At 56.1% G+C, this 27,592-nt stretch overlaps 1 protein-coding gene across 3 annotated transcripts in view; it reads right to left on the bottom strand.

The window, feature by feature from the left end:
• LOC140430899 (docking protein 4-like) overlaps window positions 1-27,592 on the bottom strand; it is a 1,455,358-nt gene that overhangs the window by 299,902 nt on the left and 1,127,864 nt on the right. For all 3 annotated transcript variants that reach the window (XM_072518685.1, XM_072518686.1, XM_072518687.1), the window contains exon 4: window positions 14,013-14,132. In XM_072518685.1, the coding sequence (XP_072374786.1) occupies window positions 14,013-14,132 (120 nt within the window). The remainder of the gene's footprint in view (window positions 1-14,012; window positions 14,133-27,592) is intronic.

The raw sequence follows: 27,592 nt of genomic DNA, 5'->3' as shown, positions 1-27,592 counted from the left end.
GTGGCGCCAGCATCAACGAGGACATGCGCAGTGGCGCCAGCATCAACGAGGACATGCGCAGTGGCGCCAGCATGAACGAGGACATGCGCAGTGGCGCCAGCATCAACGAGGACATGCGCAGTGGCGCCAGCATCAACGAGGACATGCGCAGTGGCGTCAGCACCAACGAGGACATGCGCAGTGGCGCCGGCACCAACGAGGACATGCGCAGTGGCGCCGGCATCAACGAGGCCATGCGCAGTGGCGCCAGCGTCAACGAGGCCATGCGCAGTGCGCCAGCAACAACGAGGACATGCGCAGTGGCGCCGGCATCAACGAGGCCATGCGCAGTGCGCCAGTAACAACGAGGACTTGCGCAGTGGCGTCAGCATCAACGAGGGCATGCGCAGTGGTGCCGGCATCAACGAGGGCATGCGCAGTGGCACCGGCATCAACGAGGACATGCGCAGTGGCGCCAGCATGAACGAGGACATGCGCAGTGGCGCCAGCATCAACGAGGACATGCGCAGTGGCGCCAGCATCAACGAGGACATGCGCAGTGGCGTCAGCACCAACGAGGACATGCGCAATGGCGCCGGCACCAACGAGGACATGCGCAGTGGCGCCAGCATCAACGAGGATATGCGCAGTGGCGCCAGCATCAACGAGGACATGCGCAGTGGCGCCAGCATGAACGAGGACATGCGCAGTGGCGCCAGCATCAACGAGGACATGCGCAGTGGCGCCAGCATCAACGAGGACATGCGCAGTGGCGTCAGCACCAACGAGGACATGCGCAATGGCGCCGGCACCAACGAGGACATGCGCAGTGGCACCGGCATCAACGAGGACATGCGCAGTGGCACCGGCATCAACGAGGACATGCGCAGTGGCACCGGCATCAACGAGGACATGCGCAGTGGCGCCAGCACCAACGAGGACATGCGCAATGGCGCCGGCACCAACGAGGACATGCGCAGTGGCGCCGGCATCAACGAGGCCATGCGCAGTGGCGCCAGCAACAACGAGGACATGTCAGTGGCGCCGGCACCAACGAGGACTTGCGCAGTGGCGCCAGCGTCAACGAGGACATGCGCAGTGGTGCCGGCATCAACGAGGGCATGCGCAGTGGCACCGGCATCAACGAGGACTTGCGCAGTGGCGACAGCATCAACGAGGACATGCGCAGTGGCGCCAGCATGAACGAGGACATGCGCAGTGGCGCCAGCATCAACGAGGACATGCGCAGTGGCGCCAGCATCAACGAGGACATGCGCAGTGGCGTCAGCACCAACGAGGACATGCGCAGTGGCGCCGGCACCAACGAGGACATGCGCAGTGGCGCCAGCATCAACGAGGACATGCGCAGTGGCGCCAGCATCAACGAGGACATGCGCAGTGGCGCCAGCATGAACGAGGACATGCGCAGTGGCGCCAGCATCAACGAGGACATGCGCAGTGGCGCCAGCATGAACGAGGACATGCGCAGTGGCGCCAGCATCAACGAGGACATGCGCAGTGGCGCCAGCATCAACGAGGACATGCGCAGTGGCGTCAGCACCAACGAGGACATGCGCAGTGGCGCCGGCACCAACGAGGACATGCGCAGTGGCGCCGGCATCAACGAGGCCATGCGCAGTGGCGCCAGCGTCAACGAGGCCATGCGCAGTGCGCCAGCAACAACGAGGACATGCGCAGTGGCGCCGGCATCAACGAGGCCATGCGCAGTGCGCCAGTAACAACGAGGACTTGCGCAGTGGCGTCAGCATCAACGAGGGCATGCGCAGTGGTGCCGGCATCAACGAGGGCATGCGCAGTGGCACCGGCATCAACGAGGACATGCGCAGTGGCGCCAGCATGAACGAGGACATGCGCAGTGGCGCCAGCATCAACGAGGACATGCGCAGTGGCGCCAGCATCAACGAGGACATGCGCAGTGGCGTCAGCACCAACGAGGACATGCGCAATGGCGCCGGCACCAACGAGGACATGCGCAGTGGCGCCAGCATCAACGAGGACATGCGCAGTGGCGCCAGCATCAACGAGGACATGCGCAGTGGCGCCAGCATGAACGAGGACATGCGCAGTGGCGCCAGCATCAACGAGGACATGCGCAGTGGCGCCAGCATCAACGAGGACATGCGCAGTGGCGTCAGCACCAACGAGGACATGCGCAATGGCGCCGGCACCAACGAGGACATGCGCAGTGGCACCGGCATCAACGAGGACATGCGCAGTGCGCCAGCAACAACGAGGACATGCGCAGTGGCACCGGCATCAACGAGGGCATGTGCAATGGCGCCAGCAACAACGAGGACATGCGCAGTGGCGCCGGCATCAACGAGGACTTGCGCAGTGGCGCCAGCATCAACGAGGACATGCGCAGTGGCACCGGCATCAACGAGGACATGCGCAGTGGCACCGGCATCAACGAGGACATGCGCAGTGCGCCAGCAACAACGAGGGCATACGCAGTGGTGCCAGCATCAACGAGGACATGCGCAGTGGCGCCAGCATCAACGAGGACATGCGCAGTGGCACCGGCATCAACGAGGACATGCGCAGTGGCACCGGCATCAACGAGGACATGCGCAGTGGCGCCAGCACCAACGAGGACATGCGCAGTGGCGCCAGCATCAACGAGGACATGCGCAGTGGTGCCAGCACCAACGAGGACATGCGCAGTGGCGCCAGCACAAACGAGGACATGCGCAGTGGCGCCAGCACCAACGAGGACATGCGCAGTGGCGCGAGCATCAACGAGGACATGCGCAGTGGTGCCAGCACCAACGAGGACATGCGCAGTGGTGCCAGCACCAACGAGGACATGCGCAGTGGTGCCAGCACCAACGAGGACATGCGCAGTGGCGCCAGCATCAACGAGGACATGCGCAGTGGTGCCAGCACCAACGAGGACATGCGCAGTGGCGCGAGCACCAACGAGGACATGCGCAGTGGTGCCAGCACCAACGAGGACATGCGCAATGGCGCCAGCATCAACGAGGACATGCGCAGTGGCCTCCTTCAACGCGCCGGTCCCTACGCAACATGGCGCAGGACTACAGGTGCCAAAGCGTAGGAAAGGAAGCCCCCAGCCATAGAGGCCTGGCCACCGATCGTGGGCCAAGCCCCATCGGAGGACCCCCGACCCTGTGCGCAGATTTCCTGCCGGCATCGTCCAGGTGTGGACGCCACCGGTGTGACTCTGCCTCTTTTGAATGGCCGCTCGGCCCATCTGGGCCGGAGAATTGGCAGCCCGGCCGCATAGAGCGGTGGTGCGCCAAACGGCCGGCACCAATGGCGCCGATTCTCCGCTGTGCGGAGAATTGCGTGCTAGCGCGGGGTGGCGTGGCGCGGTTTCGGGCATTCTCCGGCCCGGCGCGATGCTTGGAGAATCCCGCCCACGGTCTCTCTGTGGAAAACAAGCTCACAGCTCTCTCCCTCTCACTCTCTTTCTTGGTCAGAAACACACTCTCAGCTCTGTCTCACACACTGACATACAGACACTCTCAGACACACACACACGGCAGTATTCTCCGTATCAACTATTAAGTGCCGGCTGGTACCGAGAATCCACAGGAGCTGTACGCAAAAGAAATTTGTGCAAACTCCTCATTGAATGTGGTACCGGTGAGGGGCTAGCACCGGTGGTGACCAAAACACCTGCCTCTCGAAAACGGCCAGAGAATGACTGGGTCCCGGGCCCCGCATATGCACGGCTGACGACCTGCATCGGTCGCGCTGTACAACATGGTGCCAGCCGTGCGCTGACCCAACTCGCTATCAGTGACCCCACTCCCCCTGCGGCCAGGTTTTCCACTGGCCGCCCCCCACCAGTCCTCCCAGCCAGCGGCACAGATCCCGGCAGAGAGTGGCGGCGCTGCAATCAGTCCACAGCTGCCACGCCGGGTTCACAATCTATGTGAGCACATGTCTCCTGCTCCGTCGGGAACTCTGCCAATCAGGGGCGGAGCATCCCGCAGGTGGGCCATCAGATGACGCGCCAACACCGAAGGGGCAGAGCATGGCTGACCGGCATTAAATTGGCGCCGGCCCCAATTTTGGCGTCTGAGCTCATCTCTGCCCGATCGCAGAATACGATTTTGGCTTCACGCAACAGAGAATCCCACCCACACTCACTCACACGCACAGGCACTGTTACACACACACAGGCACTGTCTCACACACACAGGCACTGTCTCACGCTCACAGGCACTGTCTCACGCTCACAGGCACTGTCTCACGCACACAGGCACTGTCTCACGCACACAGGCACTGTCTCACGCACACAGGCACTGTCTCACACGCACAGGCACTGTTACACACACACAGGCACTGTCTCACACACACAGGCACTGTCTCACGCTCACAGGCACTGTCTCACGCACACAGGCACTGTCTCACGCACACAGGCACTGTCTCACGCACACAGGCACTGTCTCACGCACACAGGCACTGTCTCACGCACACAGGCACTGTCTCACGCACACAGGCACTGTCTCACGCACACAGGCACTGTCTCACGCACACAGGCACTGTCTCACGCACACAGGCACTGTCTCACGCACACAGGCACTGTCTCACACACACAGGCACTGTCTCACACACACAGGCACTGTCTCACACACAAAGCTCACAGACTCTCTCACACACACAAACTGTCTCTCACACACATACACACTCACTGAAGCACACACAGGCACTGTTACACACACATACACACTCACTGAAGCACACACAGGCACTGTCTCACACACAAAGCTCACAGACACACTCACACACACAAACTGTCTCTCACACACATACACACTCACTGAAGCTCACACAGGCACTGTCTCACACACACAGCTCACAGACACACTCTCACATACAAACTGTCTCACACACATACGCACTCACTGAAGCACACACAGGCACTGTCTCACACACACAGGCACTGTCTCACACACACAGGCACTGTCTCACACACACAGGCACTGTCTCACACACACAGGCACTGTCTCACACACACAGGCACTGTCTCACACACACAGGCACTGTCTCACACACACAGGCACTGTCTCACACACAAAGCTCACAGACACACTCTCTCACACACACAAACTGTCTCTCACACACATACACACTCACTGAAGCACACACAGGCACTGTCTCACACACAAAGCTCACAGACACACTCTCTCACACACACAAACTGTCTCTCACACACATACACACTCACTGAAGCTCACACAGGCACTGTCTCACACACACAGCTCACAGACACACTCTCTCTCACACACACAAACTGTCTCTCACACACATACACACTCACTGAAGCACACACAGGCACTGTTTCACACACAAAGCTCACAGACACACTCTCTCACACACACAAACTGTCTCTCACACACATACACACTCACTGAAGCACACACAGGCACTGTTTCACACACAAAGCTCACAGACACACTCTCTCTCACACACAAACTGTCTCACACACATACACACTCACTGAAGCACACACAGGCACTGTCTCACACACAAAGCTCACAGACACACTCTCACACACACAAACTGTCTCTCACACACATACACACTCACTGAAGCACACAGGCACTGTTTCAGACACAAAACTCACAGACACACTCTCTCTCACACACACAAACTGTCTCACACACATACACACTCACTGAAGCACACACAGGCACTGTTTCACACACAAAGCTCACAGACACACTCTCACACACACAAACTGTCTCACACACATACACACTCACTGAAGCACACACAGGCACTGTTTCACACACAAAGCTCACAGACACACTCTCTCACACACACAAACTGTCTCTCACACACATACACACTCACTGAAGCACACACAGGCACTGTTTCACACACAAAGCTCACAGACACACTCTCTCTCACACACAAACTGTCTCACACACATACACACTCACTGAAGCACACACAGGCACTGTCTCACACACAAAGCTCACAGACACACTCTCACACACACAAACTGTCTCTCACACACATACACACTCACTGAAGCACACAGGCACTGTTTCAGACACAAAACTCACAGACACACTCTCTCTCACACACACAAACTGTCTCACACACATACACACTCACTGAAGCACACACAGGCACTGTTTCACACACAAAGCTCACAGACACACTCTCACACACACAAACTGTCTCACACACATACACACTCACTGAAGCACACACAGGCACTGTTTCACACACAAAGCTCACAGACACACTCTCTCACACACACAAACTGTCTCACACACATACACACTCACTGAAGCACACACAGGCACTGTTTCACACACAAAGCTCACAGACACACTCTCTCACACACAAACTGTCTCTCACACACATACACACTCACTGAAGCACACACAGGCACTGTTTCACGCACAAAGCTCACAGACACACTCTCTCACACACACAAACTGTCTCACACACATACACACTCACTGAAGCACACACAGGCACTGTTTCACACACAAAGCTCACAGACACACTCTCTCTCACACACACAAACTGTCTCTCACACACATACACACTCACTGAAGCACACACAGGCACTGTTTCACGCACAAAGCTCACAGACACACTCTCTCACACACACAAACTGTCTCACACACATACACACTCACTGAAGCACACACAGGCACTGTTTCACACACAAAGCTCACAGACACACTCTCTCACACACACAAACTGTCTCACACACATACACACTCACTGAAGCACACACAGGCACTGTTCACACACAAAGCTCACAGACACACTCTCTCACACACACAAACTGTCTCTCACACACATACACACTCACTGAAGCACACACAGGCACTGTTTCACACACAAAGCTCACAGACACACTCTCTCTCACACACACAAACTGTCTCTCACACATACACACTCACTGAAGCACACACAGGCACTGTTTCACACACAAAGCTCACAGACACACTCTCTCACACACACAAACTGTCTCACACACATACACACTCACTGAAGCACACACAGGCACTGTTTCACACACAAAGCTCACAGACACACTCTCTCTCACACACACAAACTGTCTCTCACACACATACACACTCACTGAAGCACACACAGGCACTGTTTCACGCACAAAGCTCACAGACACACTCTCTCACACACACAAACTGTCTCACACACACACACTCACTGAAGCACACACAGGCACTGTTTCACACACAAAGCTCACAGACACACTCTCTCACACACACAAACTGTCTCTCACACACATACACACTCACTGAAGCACACACAGGCACTGTTTCACACACAAAGCTCACAGACACACTCTCTCTCACACACACAAACTGTCTCTCACACATACACACTCACGGAAGCACACACAGGCACTGTTTTACACACAAAGCTCACAGACACACACTCTCACACACACACAAACTGTCTCTCACACATACACACTCACTGAAGCACACACAGGCACTGTTTCACACACATACACACTCACTGAAGCACACACAGGCACTGTTTCACACACATACACACTCACTGAAGCACACACAGGCACTGTTTCACACACAAAGCTCACAGACACACTCTCTCACACACACAAACTGTCTCTCACACACATACACACTCACTGAAGCACACACAGGCACTCTTTCACACACAAAGCTCACAGACACTCTCTCACACACACAAACTGTCTCACACACATACACACTCACTGAAGCACACACAGGCACTGTTTCACACACAAAGCTCACAGACACACTCTCTCACACACACAAACTGTCTCTCACACACATACACACTCACTGAAGCACACACAGGCACTGTTTCACACACAAAGCTCACAGACACACTCTCTCTCACACACACAAACTGTCTCTCACACCTACACACTCACTGAAGCACACACAGGCACTGTTTCACACACAAAGCTCACAGACACACACTCTCTCACACACACAAACTGTCTCTCACACATACACACTCACTGAAGCACACACAGGAACAGTTTCACACACAAAGCTCACAGACACACTCTCTCACACACACAAACTGTCTCACACACATACACACTCACTGAAGCACACACAGGCACTGTTTCACACACAAAGCTCACAGACACACTCTCTCTCACACACACAAACTGTCTCTCACACACATACACACTCACTGAAGCACACACAGGCACTGTTTCACACACAAAGCTCACAGACACACACTCTCACACACACACAAACTGTCTCACACACATACACACTCACTGAAGCACACACAGGCACTGTTTCACACACACAGCTCACAGACACACTCTCTCTCACACACACAAACTGTCTCTCACACACATACACACTCACTGAAGCACACGCAGGCACTGTTTCACACACAAAGCTCACAGACACACTCTCTCTCACACACACAAACTGTCTCACACACATACACACTCACTGAAGCACACACAGGCACTGTTTCACATACAAAGCTCACAGACACACTCTCTCTCACACACACAAACTGTCTCTCACACACATACACACTCACTGAAGTACACACAGGCACTGTTTCACACACAAAGCTCACAGACACACTCTCTCACACACACAAACTGTCTCACACACACACACACACTCACTGAAGCACACACAGGCACTGTTTCACACACAAAGCTCACAGACACACTCTCTCTCACACACACAAACTGTCTCTCACACACATACACACTCACTGAAGCACACACAGGCACTGTTTCACGCACAAAGCTCACAGACACACTCTCTCACACACACAAACTGTCTCACACACATACACACGCATTGAAGCACATGCACACTGACACACACAGTCTCACACACTGAAAAACACACACTGTCCCACAGTTACACACGACTGACAAACCGTGTAACACATGCTGTCACACAGACTGTCACACAAACACCACACAGACACATTGATACAGACATGGTGATACAGACTGTGGTAGTATGCATTAGGGGTCATGTGGGACTGTGAAGCCGTGATGTCATTGGCTGTCATATCCCGGGTCCTGGTTGGCTGTTGATCTCTAGCTCCGCCCTGAAGGCGGAGTATAAGAACCAGGAGTTCTCCCCCGCAGGCCAGTCTGTTGCTGAACTGCGGGGAACAAGTCACGCTTAATAAAGCCTCATCGACTTCACCTCTATTCGTCTCTCGGGAGTCTTTGTGCGCTACAATTTATTAAGCGTGCTTAAAGGACTATGGAGCTCAGGATCGTCCCGGAATGCCTGAGGATCAGCCCCCACGCAGTGAACTCAGCAGCAGTTTTTAAACACTGGCAGACTTGTTTCGAAGTCTACCTCCGAACGGCCCCCGGCCGGGTCACAGAAGACCAGAAACTACAGGTCCTGCATTCGAGGGTAAGCCCGGAAATTTACCCTCTCATAGAAGACGCAGAGGATTTCCAGACGGCGTTCACAGCACTAAAGAGCGTCTACGTTCGCCCAGTGAACCAGGTCTACGCACGCTACCAACTCGCAACGAGACGGCAAAGTCCCGGAGAATCGCTAGACGAATTCTACGCCGCGCTGCTAACTTTGGGACGGGCCTGCAGCTGCCCGCTGGTAAACGCGATTGAACACACAGACATGTTAATTCGCAATGCGTTTGTGGCTGGTATGAACTCTCCCCAAATCCGCCAAAGACTTTTAAAAAAAGAGTCGCTAGGACTCTCAGAGGCACGGGCCCTTGCAGCCTCACTAGATGTGGCCGCGCGAAACGCCCGCGCCTACGGCCCCAACCGCACGGCAGCCCCTTGGGCTCCGTGGACCCCCGTCGCGACAAACCCCCCCCCCCCCCACAGGCTTGCGCGGTTCAGACGCCAAGTCGTCCCGGGGGAGCCTGCTGCTATTTCTGCGGCCAGGCGAAACACCCCCGGCAGCGCTGCCCGGCCCGCGCAGCGATTTGCAAGAGCTGCGGGAAAAAGGGCTATTTCGCGGCTGTGTGCCGGTCCTGGGGGGTCGCCGCTGTCCCCGGAGAAGAAGGAGTCCTGCGCGTTCCAAACGCTCCCCAACCCCCCCAGCGCCCCATGTGCGACCCGCAGGCGCCGCCATTTTGGGTCCCGGCCACCACGAGGGGAGGAGGGGCGCCGCCATCTTGGGACCCCCCAGCCCTGCGCGACGCATGGGGGTGGCCATTTTGTCCACCCCCGCCACCATCTTGTGACCCCCCAGCCATGTGCGATGCATGGGGGCGGCCATTTTGTTCACCCCCGCCGCCATCTTGGACGGCAACAATAGACCCCAGCATCGACGGCTCCACGGGGTTCGAGGAAGATGCTGAAGCACTACGACCACGTCTGGCCTCAATGACGCTGGACCAAGCACGTCTCCAGACGACGACAACAACGGTGCTGATCAACGGACACGAGACACCATGCCTGGTCGACTCCGGGAGCACAGAAAGCTTCATCCACCCCGACACGGTAAGACGCTGTTTTTTGACCATCCATCCCAGTGCGCAAAAGATTTCCCTAGCTGCAGGATCCCACTCCGTACAGATCAAAGGCTTCTGCAGAGTGACCCTAACGGTGCAAGGGAGGGAGTTTAAAAACTACAGGCTCTACGTCCTTCCCCAACTCTGCGCGCCCACATTACTGGGATTAGACTTCCAGTGCAATCTGCAGAGCCTAACTTTCCGATTCGGCGGCCCAATACCCCCACTCACTATCTGCGGCCTCGCAACCCTCAAGGTTGAGCCCCCATCCTTGTTTGCAAACCTCGCCCCGGATTGCAAACCCGTCGCCACTAGGAGCAGACGGTACAGCGCCCAGGACCGGGCATTTATTCGGTCCAAAGTCCAGCGGCTACTGAAGGAAGGCATAATCCAGGCCAGCAATAGTCCCTGGAGAGCACAGGTGGTAGTAGTGAAGACAGGGGAGAAGCAAAGGATGGTCATAGACTATAGCCAGACCATCAACAGGTACACACAGCTAGATGCGTACCCTCTCCCCCGCATATCCGACATGGTCAATCGGATTGCCCAATATAAGGTCTTCTCCACCGTGGACCTCAGGTCCGCCTACCATCAGCTCCCCATCCGCCCAAGTGACCGCAAGTACACAGCCTTCGAGGCAGACGGGCGATTATACCACTTCCTAAGGGTCCCATTTGGCGTCACAAACGGGGTCTTGGTCTTCCAACGGGAGATGGACCGAATGGTTGATCAACACGGGTTGCAGGCCACGTTCCCGTATCTCGACAACGTAACCATCTGCGGCCACGATCAGCAGGACCACGACGCCAACCTCCAAAAATTCCTCCAGACCGCTAAAGCCTTGAACCTCACATACAACGAGGACAAGTGCGTGTTTAGCACAAACCGGCTAGCCATCTTGGGATATGTAGTGCGCAATGGGATAATAGGCCCCGACCCCGAACGTATGCGCCCCCTCATGGAATTTCCCCTCCCCCACTGCTCAAAAGCCCTAAAACGCTGCCTGGGGTTCTTTTCATATTACGCCCAGTGGGTCCCCCAGTACGCAGACAAGGCCCGCCCGCTAATACAGACCACGACCTTCCCTCTGTCGACAGAGGCTTGCCAGGCCTTCAGCCGCATCAAAGCGGATATCGCAAAGGCCACGATGCGCGCCATCGACGAGTCCCTCCCCTTCCAGGTCGAGAGCGACGCCTCCGATGTAGCTCGAGCGGCCACCCTTAACCAAGCGGGCAGACCCGTGGCCTTTTTCTCCCGAGCCCTCCACGCCTCAGAAATCCGCCACTCCTCAGTGGAAAAGGAAGCCCAAGCCATAGTGGAAGCTGTGCGACATTGGAGGCATTACCTGGCCGGCAGGAGATTCACTCTCCTCACTGACCAACGGTCGGTAGCTTTCATGTTCGATAATGCACAGCGGGGCAAAATTAAAAATGACAAGATCTTAAGGTGGAGGATCGAGCTCTCCACCTTCAACTATGAGATCTTGTACCATCCCGGAAAGCTGAACGAGCAGTCCGATGCCCTATCCCGCGGCACATGTGCCAACGCACAAATCAACCGTCTCCAAACCCTCCACGAGGACCTCTGCCACCCGGGGGTCACTCGGTTCTACCATTTTATAAAGTCCCGCAACCTCCCCTACTCTGTGGAGGAGGTCCGTACAGTCACCAGGAACTGCCACATCTGCGCAGAGTGCAAACCGCACTTTTTCAGGCCGGATAGTGCGCACCTGATCAAGCCTTCCCGTCCCTTTGAACGCCTCAGTCTGGATTTCAAAGGGCCCCTCCCCTCCACCGACCGCAACACATACTTCCTGAACGTGGTGGACGAGTACTCCCGTTTCCCCTTCGCCATCCCCTGCCCTGACATGACAGCGGCCACAGTTATTAAAGCCCTTAACACCATATTCACACTGTTCGGTTGCCCCGCATATATCTATATCGACAGGGGGTCCTCCTTCATGAGTGACGAGCTGCGCCAGTTCCTGCTCAGCAAGGGTATCGCCTCGAGCAGGACGACCAGCTACAACCCCCGGGGGAACGGGCAAGTAGAGAGGGAGAACGGCACGGTCTGGAAGACCGTCCTACTGGCCCTACGGTCCAGGGATCTCCCAGTTTCACGGTGGCAGGAGGTCCTCCCAGATGCCCTCCACTCCATCCGGTCGCTATCCGGTACCACCACTAACCAAACGCCCCATGAGCGCCTCCTTGTCTTCCCCAGGAAGTCCTCCTCTGGAACGTCGCTGCTGACCTGGCTGGCGGCCCCAGGACCCATCTTGCTCCGGAAACATGTGCGGGCGCACAAGTCGGACCCGTTGGTCGAGAGGGTTCACCTCCTCCACGCGAACCCGCAGTACGCCTACGTGGAGTACCCCGACGGCCGACGGGACACGGTCTCCCTGCGAGATCTGGCGCCCGCTGGCAACACACACACCCCCTCGACACCAATCACCCCCTCCCTGCCACCGGCGCACCCCGCGACCGCCCCCTTCCCGGGAGGATCGGTCCTCCTCCCATGTCCGACCAGAAGTGAAGCTGAAGCAGAAACCGTAAAGCTCCCGGAGGCGACAACACTGGAACAAGCACCACCACCACCGGGGCTGAGGCGATCGACAAGGACGACCAGACCGCCCGACCGACTCGTGGCATCGGTGTAACACTAGAATGTTGTGGACTTTAACGAGAATCTTTTTCCCTTTTTCCTCTTACGAATACTGTAAATAGTTCAAAACAAAAAACCCTGTACATAGCCCAGTGTCGGGCACTGTGATGACATGCAAAAGTATTTTTCCTCCCAGGACCAGCCTTGTAAACCCCTACCACTATGCGAAGCACCACCCCGCCGGGTTCATTATTAACAAGGGGTGAATGTGGTAGTATGCATTCGGGGTCATGTGGGACTGTGAAGCCGTGATGTCATTGGCTGACAGATCCCGGGTCCTGGTTGGCTGTTGATCTCTAGCTCCGCCCTGAAGGCGGAGTATAAGAACCAGGAGTTCTCCCCGCAGGCCAGTCTGTTGCTGAACTGCGGGGAACAAGTCACGCTTAATAAAGCCTCATCGACTTCACCTCTATTCGTCTCTCGGGAGTCTTTGTGCGCTACACAGACACACAGACATTATCACACAAACCCCACACAGATACAGTAACACAGACATTGACACACACACAGTGACACAGACACGGTGACACAGACAGACAGTCACACAGGCAGTGACAGACACACAGACAGTCACACAGACACACAGACATGGTGACACAGGCACACAGACACACAGACACGGTCACACAGACACATTGTCACCATGTCTGTGTGTCTGTGTGTCTGTCTATGTGTCTGTGTGACCGTGTATGTGTGTCTGTGTGCCTGTGTCATCATGTCTGTGTGTCTGTCTATGTGTCTGTGTGACCGTGTCTGTGTGCCTGTGTCACCATGTCTGTGTGTCTGTCTCAGGCGCACAGACATGGTGACACAGACACACAGACAGTCACACAGGCACACAGATACATGCAGTGACACAGGCACTGAATGATTTCCACAGTATGACATTTGCTCACCATTCTGCTCACACACGACCCCAGCAGCGAGCAGGTCTGGATCCCCCAGTGTGATATCATTGAGTCTTGCACCGAGACATTCCATAGAGAGAATCTTGTACCATTCCTCAGCCTCCAGTTCTGCAAGGAATAAAATATCACAGATCCCAGAAACCGCCAAATATGAAACCACAAACTAAAGTTATCTGGAAAGTGCTGACTCACTGGCGCCCCACACACACTGACACTCACTGGGGTACAGGTTCCACACACACTGACACTCACTGGGGTACAGGTTCCACACACACTGACTCTCACTGGGGTACAGGTTCCACACAGACTGACACTCACTGGGGTACAAGTTCCACACACACTGACTCTCACTGGGGTACGGGTTCCACACACACCGACTCTCACTGGGGTACGGGTTCCACACACACTGACACTCACTTGGGGTACAGGTTCCACACACACTGACTCTCACTGGGGTACGGGTTCCACACACACTGACTCTCACTGGGGTACAGGTTCCACACACACTGACTCTCAGTTGGGTACGGGTCCCACACACACTGACACTCACTGGGGTACGGGTTGCACACACACTGACACTCACTGGGGTACAGGTTCCACACACACTGACTCTCACTGGGATACGGGTTCCACACACACTGACAATCACTGGGGTACAGGTTCCACACACACTGACTCTCACTGGGGTACAGGTTCCACACACACTGACACTCACTGGGGTACAGGTTCCACACACACCGACTCTCACTGGGGTACGGGTTCCACGCACACTGACACTCACTTGGGGTACAGGTTCCACACACACTGACTCTCACTGGGGTACGGGTTCCACACACACTGACTCTCACTGGGGTACAGGTTCCACACACACTGACTCTCAGTTGGGTACGGGTCCCACACACACTGACACTCACTGGGGTACGGGTTCCACAGACACTGACTCTCACTGGGGTCCGGGTTCCACACACACTGACACTCACTGGGGTACAGGTTCCACACACACTGACTCTCACTGGGGTATGGGTTCCACACACACTGACTCTCACTGGGATACGGGTTCCACACACTCTGACTCTCACTGGGGTACGAGTTCCACACACACTGACTCTCACTGGGGTACAGGTTCCACACACACTGACTCTCACTGGGGTACGGGTTCCAAACACACTGACTCACTGGAGTACAGGTTCCACACACACTGACTCACTGGAGTACGGGTCCCAGACACACTGACTCTCACTGGGGTTCCACACACACTGACACTGATTCTCACTGCTGTACAGGTTCCACACACACTGACTCTAACTGGGGTACGGGTTCCACACACACTGATTCTCACTGGGGTACGGGTTCCACACACACTGACTCTCACTGGGGTACGGGTTCCACACACACTGACTCTCACTGCAGTACGGGTCCCAGACACACTGACTCTCACTGGGGTTCCACACACACTGACACTCACTGGGGTACGGGTTCCACACACACTGACTCTCACTGGGGTACGGGTTCCACACACACTGACACTCACTGGGGTACGGGTTCCACACACACTGACACTCACTGGGGTACAGGTTCCACACACACTGACTCTCACTGGGGTACGGGTTCCACACACACTGACACTGACACTTGGGGTACAGGTTCCACACACACTGACTCTCACTGGGGTACAGGTTCCACACACACTGACTCTCAGTTGGGTACGGGTCGCACAAACACTGACACTCACTGGGGTACAGGTTCAACACACACTGACACTCACTGGGGTACGGGTTCCACACACACTGACACTCACTGGGGTACAGGTTCCACACACACTGACTCTCACTGGGGTACGGGTTCCACACACACTGACTCTCACTGGGGTACGGGTTCCACACACACTGACTGTCACTGGGGTACGTGTTCCACACACACTGACTCTCACTGGGGTACGGGTTCCACACACTGACAATCACTGGGGTACAGGTTCCACACACACTGACTCTCACTGGGGTACGGGTTCCACACACACTGACTCTTACTGGGGTACGGGCTCCACACACACTGACTCTCACTGGGGTACGGGCTCCACACACACTGACTCTCACTGGGATACGGGTTCCACACACACTGACTCTCACTGGGGTACAGGTTCCACACACACTGACTCTCAGTTGGGTACGGGTCCCACACACACTGACACAGGGGTACGGGTTCCACAGACACTGACTCTTACTGGGGTACGGGCTCCACACACACTGACTCTCACTGGGGTACGGGCTCCACACACATTGACTCTCACTGGGATACGGGTTCCACACACACTGACACTGATTCTCACTGCTGTACAGGTTCCACACACACTGACTCTAACTGGGGTACGGGTTCCACACACACTGATTCTCACTGGGGTACGGGTTCCACATACACTGTGTCTCAGTGGGGTATGGGTTCCACACACACTGACTCGCACTGGGGTACGGGTTCCACACACACTGACTCTCACTGGAGTACGGGTCCCAGACACACTGACTCTCACTGGGGTTCCACACACACTGACACTCACTGGGGTACGGGTTCCACACACACTGACTCTCACTGGGGTACGGGTTCCACACACACTGACACTCACTGGGGTACGGGTTCCACACACACTGACACTCACTGGGGTACAGGTTCCACACACACTGACTCTCACTGGGGTACGGGTTCCACACACACTGACACTGACACTTGGGGTACAGGTTCCACACACACTGACTCTCACTGGGGTACAGGTTCCACACACACTGAATCTCACTGGAGTACAGGTTCCACACACACTGACTCACTGGAGTACGGGTCCCAGACACACTGACTCTCACTGGGGTTCCACACACACTGACACTGATTCTCACTGCTGTACAGGTTCCACACACACTGACTCTAACTGGGGTACGGGTTCCACACACACTGATTCTCACTGGGGTACGGGTTCCACACACACTGACTCTCACTGCAGTACGGGTCCCAGACACACTGACTCTCACTGGGGTTCCACACACACTGACACTCACTGGGGTACGGGTTCCACACACACTGACTCTCACTGGGGTACGGGTTCCACACACACTGACACTCACTGGGGTACGGGTTCCACACACACTGACACTCACTGGGGTACAGGTTCCACACACACTGACTCTCACTGGGGTACGGGTTCCACACACACTGACACTGACACTTGGGGTACAGGTTCCACACACACTGACTCTCACTGGGGTACAGGTTCCACACACACTGACTCTCAGTTGGGTACGGGTCGCACAAACACTGTCACTCACTGGGGTACAGGTTCAACACACACTGACACTCACTGGGGTACGGGTTCCACACACACTGACACTCACTGGGGTACAGGTTCCACACACACTGACTCTCACTGGGGTACGGGTTCCACACACACTGACACTCACTTGGGGTACAGGTTCCACACACACTGACTCTCACTGGGGTACGGGTTCCACACACACTGACTGTCACTGGGGTACGGGTTCCACACACACTGACTCTCACTGGGGTACGGGTTCCACACACTGACAATCACTGGGGTACAGGTTCCACACACACTGACTCTCACTGGGGTACGGGTTCCACACACACTGACTCTTACTGGGGTACGGGCTCCACACACACTGACTCTCACTGGGGTACGGGCTCCACACACACTGACTCTCACTGGGATACGGGTTCCACACACACTGACTCTCACTGGGGTACAGGTTCCACACACACTGACTCTCAGTTGGGTACGGGTCCCACACACACTGACACTCACAGGGGTACGGGTTCCACAGACACTGACTCTTACTGGGGTACGGGCTCCACACACACTGACTCTCACTGGGGTACGGGCTCCACACACACTGAATCTCACTGGGATACGGGTTCCACACACACTGACACTGATTCTCACTGCTGTTCAGGTTCCACACACACTGACTCTAACTGGGGTACGGGTTCCACACACACTGATTCTCACTGGGGTACGGGTTCCACATACACTGACTCTCACTGGGGCATGGGTTCCACACACACTGACTCGCACTGGGGTACGGGTTCCACACACACTGACTCTCACTGGAGTACGGGTCCCAGACACACTGACTCTCACTGGGGTTCCACACACACTGACACTCACTGGGGTACGGGTTCCACACACACTGACTCTCACTGGGGTACGGGTTCCACACACACTGACACTCACTGGGGTACGGGTTCCACACACACTGACACTCACTGGGGTACAGGTTCCACACACACTGACTCTCACTGGGGTACGGGTTCCACACACACTGACACTGACACTTGGGATACAGGTTCCACACACACTGACTCTCACTGGGGTACAGGTTCCACACACACTGACTCTCAGTTGGGTACGGGTCGCACAAACACTGACACTCACTGGGGTACAGGTTCAACACACACTGACACTCACTGGGGTACGGGTTCCACACACACTGACACTCACTGGGGTACAGGTTCCACACAGACTGACTCTCACTGGGGTACGGGTTCCACACACACTGACACTCACTTGGGGTACAGGTTCCACACACACTGACTCTCACTGGGGTACGGGTTCCACACACACTGACTCTCACTGGGGTACGGGTTCCACACACACTGACTCTCACTGGGGTACGGGTTCCACACACTGACAATCACTGGGGTACAGGTTCCACACACACTGACTCTCACTGGGGTACGGGTTCCACACACACTGACTCTTACTGGAGTCCGGGCTCCACACACACTGACTCTCACTGGGGTACGGGCTCCACACACACTGACTCTCACTGGGATACGGGTTCCACACGCACTGACTCTCACTGGGGTACAGGTTCCACACACACTGACTCTCAGTTGGGTACGGGTCCCACACACACTGACACTCACAGGGGTACCGGTTCCACAGACACTGACTCTTACTGGGGTACGGGCTCCACACACACTGACTCTCACTGGGGTACGGGCTCCACACACACTGACTCTCACTGGGATACGGGTTCCACACACACTGACTCTCACTGGAGTACGGGTCCCAGACACACTGACTCTCACTGGGGTTCCACACACACTGACACTCACTGGGGTACGGGTTCCACACACACTGACTCTCACTGGGGTACGGGTTCCACACACACTGACACTCACTGGGGTACGGTTTCCACACACACTGACACTCACTGGGGTACAGGTTCCACACACACTGACTCTCACTGGGGTACGGGTTCCACACACTCTGACACTGACACTTGGGGTACAGGTTCCACACACACTGACTCTCACTGGGGTACAGGTTCCACACACACTGACTCTCAGTTGGGTACGGGTCGCACACACACTGACACTCACTGGGGTACAGGTTCGACACACACTGACTCTCACTGGGGTACAGGTTCCACACACACTGACACTCACTGGGGTACAGGTTCCACACACACTGACTCTCACTGGGGTACAGGTTCCACACACACTGACTCTCAGTTGGGTACGGGTCGCACACACACTGACACTCACTGGGGTACAGGTTCCACACACACTGACTCTCACTGGGGTACGGGTTCCACACACACTGACACTCACTGGGGTACAGGTTCCACACACTGACAGTCACTGGGGTACAGGTTCCACACACACTGACTCTCACTGGGGTACGGGTTCAACACACACTGACTATCACTGGGATATGGGTTCCACACACACTGACACTCACTGGGGTACGGGTTCCACACACACTGACACTGATTCTCACTGCTGTACAGGTTCCACACACACTGACTCTCACTGGGGTACGGGTCCACACACACTGACTCTCACTGAGGTTCGGGTTGCACACACACTGATTCGCACTGGGGTACGGGTTCCACACACACTGACTCTCACTGGGGTACAGGTTCCACACACACTGACTATCACTGGAGTACGGGTCCCAGACACACTGACTCTCACTGGGGTTCCACACACACTGACACTCACTGGGGTACGGTTTCCACACACACTGACTCTCACTGGGGTACGGATTCCCCACACACTGACTCTCACTGGGGTATGGGTTCCACACACACTGACTCTCACTGGGGTACGGGTCCCAGACACACTGACTCTCACTGGCGTCCACACACACTGACACTCACTGGGGTCCGGGTTCCACGCACACTGACACTCACTGGGGTATGGGTTGCACACACACTGACTCTCACTGGGGTATGGGTTCCACACACACTGACTCTCACTGGGGTACGGGTCCCAGACACACTGACTCTCACTGGGGTTCCACGCACACTGACACTCACTGGGGTATGGGTTCCACACACACTGACTCTCACTGGGGTCCGGGTTCCACCCACACTGACTCTCACTGGGGTCCTGGTTCCACACACACTGACTCTTACTGGGGTACGGGTTCCACACACACTGACTCTCACTGGGGTATGGGTTCCACACACACTGACTCTCACTGCGATACGGGTCCGACACACACTGACTTTCACTTGGGTACGGGTTCCACACACACTGACTCTCACTGGGGTACGGGCTCTACACACACTGACTCTCACTGGGGTACAGGCTCCACACACACTGACTCTCACTGGGGAACGGATTCCACACACACTGACTCTCACTGGGGTACGGGCTCGACACACACTGACTCTCACTGGGGTACAGGCTCTACACACACTGACTCTCACTGGGGTACGGGTTCCACACACACTGACTCTCACTGGGGAACGGGTTCCACACACACTGGCTCTCACTGGGGTACGGGTTCCACACACACTGACTCTCACTGGGGAACGGGTTCCACACACATTGACTCTCACTGGGGTTCGGGTTCCACACACACTGACTCTCACTGGGGAACGGATTCCACACACACTGACTCTCACTGGGGAACGGGTTCCACACACACTGACTTTCACTGGGGAACAGGTTCCACACACACTGACTCTCACTGGAGTACGGGCTCCACACACACTGACTTTCACTGGGGTGTGGGTCCACAGACACTGACTCTTACTGGGGTACGGGCTCCACACACACTGACTCTCACTGAGGTACGAGTTCCACACACACTGACTCGCACTGGGGTGTGGGTCCACAGACACTGACTCTTACTGGGGTACGGGCTCCACACACACTGACTCTAACTGGGGTACGAGTTCCACACAAACTGACTCGCACTGGGGTGTGGGTCCACACACACTGACTCTCACTGGCGTACGGGTTCCACACACTGACCCTCACTGAGGTACGGGTTACACACACTGACTCTCACTGGGGTACAGGTTCCACACACACTGACTCTCACAGGTGTATGGGTTCCACACACACTGACACTCACTGGGGTACGGGTTCCACACACACTGACTCTCACTGGGGTATGTGTCCCACACACACTGACTCTCACTGGGGTACAGGTTCCACAAAAACTGACACTCACTGGGGTACGGGTTCCACACACACTGACTCTCACTGGGATACGAATTCCACACACACTGACTCTCACTTGGGTACGGGTCCCACACACACTGACACTCACTGGGGTACGGGTTCCACACACACTGACTCTCACTGGGGTACGTGTCCTACACACACTGACTCTCACTGGGATATGAATTCCACACACACTGACTCTCAATGGGGTACGGGTTCCACACACTGACTCTCACTGCGATACGGATCCGACACAAACTGACTCTCACTTGGGTACGGGTCCCACACACACTGACTCTCACTTGGGTACGGGCTCTACACAAACTGACTCACACTGGGGTACGGGTTCCCCACACACTGACTCTCACTGGGGTACGGGTTCCACACACTGACTCTCACTGGGGGACGGTTTCCACACACACTGACTCTCACTGGGGTACGGATTCCCCACACACTGACTCTCACTGGGGTATGGGTTCCACACACACTGACTCTCACTGGGGTACGGGTCCCAGACACACTGACTCTCACTGGCGTTCCACACACACTGACACTCACTGGGGTCCGGGTTCCACGCACACTGACACTCACTGGGGTATGGGTTGCACACACACTGACTCTCACTGGGGTATGGGTTCCACACACACTGACTCTCACTGGGGTACGGGTCCCAGACACACTGACTCTCACTGGGGTTCCACGCACACTGACACTCACTGGGGTATGGGTTCCACACACACTGACTCTCACTGGTGTCCGGGTTCCACCCACACTGACTCTCACTGGGGTCCGGGTTCCACACACACTGACTCTTACTGGGGTACGGGTTCCACACACACTGACTCTCACTGGGGTATGGGTTCCACACACACTGACTCTCACTGCGATACGGGTCCGACACACACTGACTTTCACTTGGGTACGGGTTCCACACACACTGACTCTCACTGGGGTACGGGCTCTACACACACTGACTCTCATTGGGGTACAGGCTCCACACACACTGACTCTCACTGGGGAACGGATTCCACACACACTGACTCTCACTGGGGTACGGGCTCTACACACACTGACTCTCACTGGGGTACAGGCTCTACACACACTGACTCTCACTGGGGTACGGGTTCCACACACACTGACTCTCACTGGGGAACGGGTTCCACACACACTGGCTCTCACTGGGGTACGGGTTCCACACACACTGACTCTCACTGGGGAACGGGTTCCACACACATTGACTCTCACTGGGGTTCGGGTTCCACACACACTGACTCTCACTGGGGTTCGGGTTCCACACACACTGACTTTCACTGGGGAACAGGTTCCACACACACTGACTCTCACTGGAGTACGGGCTCCACACACACTGACTCTCACTGGGGTGTGGGTCCACAGACACTGACTCTTACTGGGGTACGGGCTCCACACACACTGACTCTCACTGAGGTACGAGTTCCACACACACTGACTCGCACTGGGGTGTGGGTCCACAGACACTGACTCTTACTGGGGTACGGGCTCCACAGACACTGACTCTCACTGGCGTACGGGTTCCACACACTGACCCTCACTGAGGTACGGGTTACACACACTGACTCTCACTGGGGTACAGGTTCCACACACACTGACTCTCACAGGTGTATGGGTTCCACACACACTGACACTCACTGGGGTACGGGTTCCACACACACTGACTCTCACTGGGGTATGTGTCCCACACACACTGACTCTCACTGGGGTACAGGTTCCACAAACACTGACACTCACTGGGGTACGGGTTCCACACACACTGACTCTCACTGGGATACGAATTCCACACACACTGACTCTCACTTGGGTACGGGTCCCACACACACTGACACTCACTGGGGTACGGGTTCCACACACACTGACTCTCACTGGGGTACGTGTCCTACACACACTGACTCTCACTGGGATATGAATTCCACACACACTGACTCTCAATGGGGTACGGGTTCCACACACTGACTCTCACTGCGATACGGATCCGACACAAACTGACTCTCACTTGGGTACGGGTCCCACACACACTGACTCTCACTTGGGTACGGGCTCTACACAAACTGACTCACACTGGGGTACGGGTTCCCCACACACTGACTTTCACTGGGGTACGGGTTCCACACGCTGACTCTCACTGGGGGACGGGCTCCACACACACTGACTCTCACTGGGATTCGGGATACACACACACTGACTCTCACTGGGGTTCCACACACACTGACTCTCACTGGGGTACCGGTCCCACACACACTGACTCTTACTGGGGTACGGGTTCCACACACCCTGGCTCTCACTGGGGTACGGGTTCCACACACACTGACTCTCACTGGGGTACGGGTTCCCCACACACTGGCTCTCACTGGGGTACGGGTCCCAGACACACTGACTCTCACTGGGGTACGGGTTCCACACACACTGACTCTCACTGGGGTCCGGGTTCCACACACACTGACTCTCACTGGGGTACGGGTTCCACACACACTGACTCTCACTGGGGTACGGATTCCCCACACACTGGCTCTCACTGGGGTATGGGTCCCAGACACACTGACTCTCACTGTGGTTCCACACACACTGACACTCACTGGGGTCCGGGTTCCACACACACTGACTCTCACTGGGGTCCGGGTTCCACACACACTGACTCTCACTGGGGTACGGGTTCCACACACACTGACTCTCACTGGGGTACGGGTCCCAGACACACTGACTCTCACTGGGGTTCCACACACACTGACTCTCACTGGGGTACGGGTCCGACACACACTGACTCTCACTTGGGTACGGGTCCCACACACACTGACTCTCACTTGGGTACGGGCTCTACACACACTGACTCACACTGGGGTACGGGTTCCCCACACACTGACTCTCACTGGGGTACGGGTTCCACACACTGACTCTCACTGGGGGACGGGCTCCACACACACTGACTCTCACTGGGATTCGGGATCCACACACACTGACTCTCACTGGGGTTCCACACACACTGACTCTCACTGGGGTACGGGTCCCACACACACTGACTCTTACTGGGGTACGGGTTCCACACACCCTGGCTCTCACTGGGGTACGGGTTCCACACACACTGACTCTCACTGGGGTACGGGTTCCCCACACACTGGCTCTCACTGGGGTACGGGTCCCAGACACACTGACTCTCACTGGGGTACGGGTTCCACACACACTGACTCTCACTGGGGTCCGGGTTCCACACACACTGACTCTCACTGGGGTACGGATTCCCCACACACTGACTCTCACTGGGGTATGGGTTCCACACACACTGACTCTCACTGGGGTACGGGTCCCAGACACACTGACTCTCACTGGCGTTCCACACACACTGACACTCACTGGGGTCCGGGTTCCACGCACACTGACACTCACTGGGGTATGGGTTGCACACACACTGACTCTCACTGGGGTATGGGTTCCACACACACTGACTCTCACTGGGGTACGGGTCCCAGACACACTGACTCTCACTGGGGTTCCACGCACACTGACACTCACTGGGGTATGGGTTCCACACACACTGACTCTCACTGGGGTCCGGGTTCCACCCACACTGACTCTCACTGGGGTCCGGGTTCCACACACACTGACTCTTACTGGGGTACGGGTTCCACACACACTGACTCTCACTGGGGTATGGGTTCCACACACACTGACTCTCACTGCGATACGGGTCCGACACACACTGACTTTCACTTGGGTACGGGTTCCACACACACTGACTCTCACTGGGGTACGGGCTCTACACACACTGACTCTCACTGGGGTACAGGCTCCACACACACTGACTCTCACTGGGGAACGGATTCCACACACACTGACTCTCACTGGGGTACGGGCTCTACACACACTGACTCTCACTGGGGTACAGGCTCTACACACACTGACTCTCACTGGGGTACGGGTTCCACACACACTGACTCTCACTGGGGAACGGGTTCCACACACACTGGCTCTCACTGGGGTACGGGTTCCACACACACTGACTCTCACTGGGGAACGGGTTCCACACACATTGACTCTCACTGGGGTTCGGGTTCCACACACACTGACTCTCACTGGGGAACGGATTCCACACACACTGACTCTCACTGGGGAACGGGTTCCACACACACTGACTTTCACTGGGGAACAGGTTCCACACACACTGACTCTCACTGGAGTACGGGCTCCACACACACTGACTTTCACTGGGGTGTGGGTCCACAGACACTGACTCTTACTGGGGTACGGGCTCCACACACACTGACTCTCACTGAGGTACGAGTTCCACACACACTGACTCGCACTGGGGTGTGGGTCCACACACACTGACTCTCACTGGCGTACGGGTTCCACACACTGACCCTCACTGAGGTACGGGTTACACACACTGACTCTCACTGGGGTACAGGTTCCACACACACTGACTCTCACAGGTGTATGGGTTCCACACACACTGACACTCACTGGGGTACGGGTTCCACACACACTGACTCTCACTGGGGTATGTGTCCCACACACACTGACTCTCACTGGGGTACAGGTTCCACAAAAACTGACACTCACTGGGGTACGGGTTCCACACACACTGACTCTCACTGGGATACGAATTCCACACACACTGACTCTCACTTGGGTACGGGTCCCACACACACTGACACTCACTGGGGTACGGGTTCCACACACACTGACTCTCACTGGGGTACGTGTCCTACACACACTGACTCTCACTGGGATATGAATTCCACACACACTGACTCTCAATGGGGTACGGGTTCCACACACTGACTCTCACTGCGATACGGATCCGACACAAACTGACTCTCACTTGGGTACGGGTCCCACACACACTGACTCTCACTTGGGTACGGGCTCTACACAAACTGACTCACACTGGGGTACGGGTTCCCCACACACTGACTCTCACTGGGGTACGGGTTCCACACACTGACTCTCACTGGGGGACGGTTTCCACACACACTGACTCTCACTGGGGTACGGATTCCCCACACACTGACTCTCACTGGGGTATGGGTTCCACACACACTGACTCTCACTGGGGTACGGGTCCCAGACACACTGACTCTCACTGGCGTTCCACACACACTGACACTCACTGGGGTCCGGGTTCCACGCACACTGACACTCACTGGGGTATGGGTTGCACACACACTGACTCTCACTGGGGTATGGGTTCCACACACACTGACTCTCACTGGGGTACGGGTCCCAGACACACTGACTCTCACTGGGGTTCCACGCACACTGACACTCACTGGGGTATGGGTTCCACACACACTGACTCTCACTGGTGTCCGGGTTCCACCCACACTGACTCTCACTGGGGTCCGGGTTCCACACACACTGACTCTTACTGGGGTACGGGTTCCACACACACTGACTCTCACTGGGGTATGGGTTCCACACACACTGACTCTCACTGCGATACGGGTCCGACACACACTGACTTTCACTTGGGTACGGGTTCCCCACACACTGACTCTCACTGGGGTACGGGCTCTACACACACTGACTCTCATTGGGGTACAGGCTCCACACACACTGACTCTCACTGGGGTACGGGTTCCACACACACTGACTCTCACTGGGGAACGGGTTCCACACACACTGGCTCTCACTGGGGTACGGGTTCCACACACACTGACTCTCACTGGGGAACGGGTTCCACACACATTGACTCTCACTGGGGTTCGGGTTCCACACACACTGACTCTCACTGGGGAACGGATTCCACACACACTGACTCTCACTGGGGAACGGGTTCCACACACACTGACTCTCACTGGGGTTCGGGTTCCACACACACTGACTTTCACTGGGGAACAGGTTCCACACACACTGACTCTCACTGGAGTACGGGCTCCACACACACTGACTCTCACTGGGGTGTGGGTCCACAGACACTGACTCTTACTGGGGTACGGGCTCCACACACACTGACTCTCACTGAGGTACGAGTTCCACACACACTGACTCGCACTGGGGTGTGGGTCCACAGACACTGACTCTTACTGGGGTACGGGCTCCACACACTGACCCTCACTGAGGTACGGGTT

Source organism: Scyliorhinus torazame, chromosome 10 (assembly GCF_047496885.1).
Source record: "Scyliorhinus torazame isolate Kashiwa2021f chromosome 10, sScyTor2.1, whole genome shotgun sequence".
NCBI classification, from domain to species: domain Eukaryota; kingdom Metazoa; phylum Chordata; class Chondrichthyes; order Carcharhiniformes; family Scyliorhinidae; genus Scyliorhinus; species Scyliorhinus torazame.
Note: the sequence above shows the minus strand (reverse complement) of the source record. Positions and strands in the feature narration are given on the sequence as shown.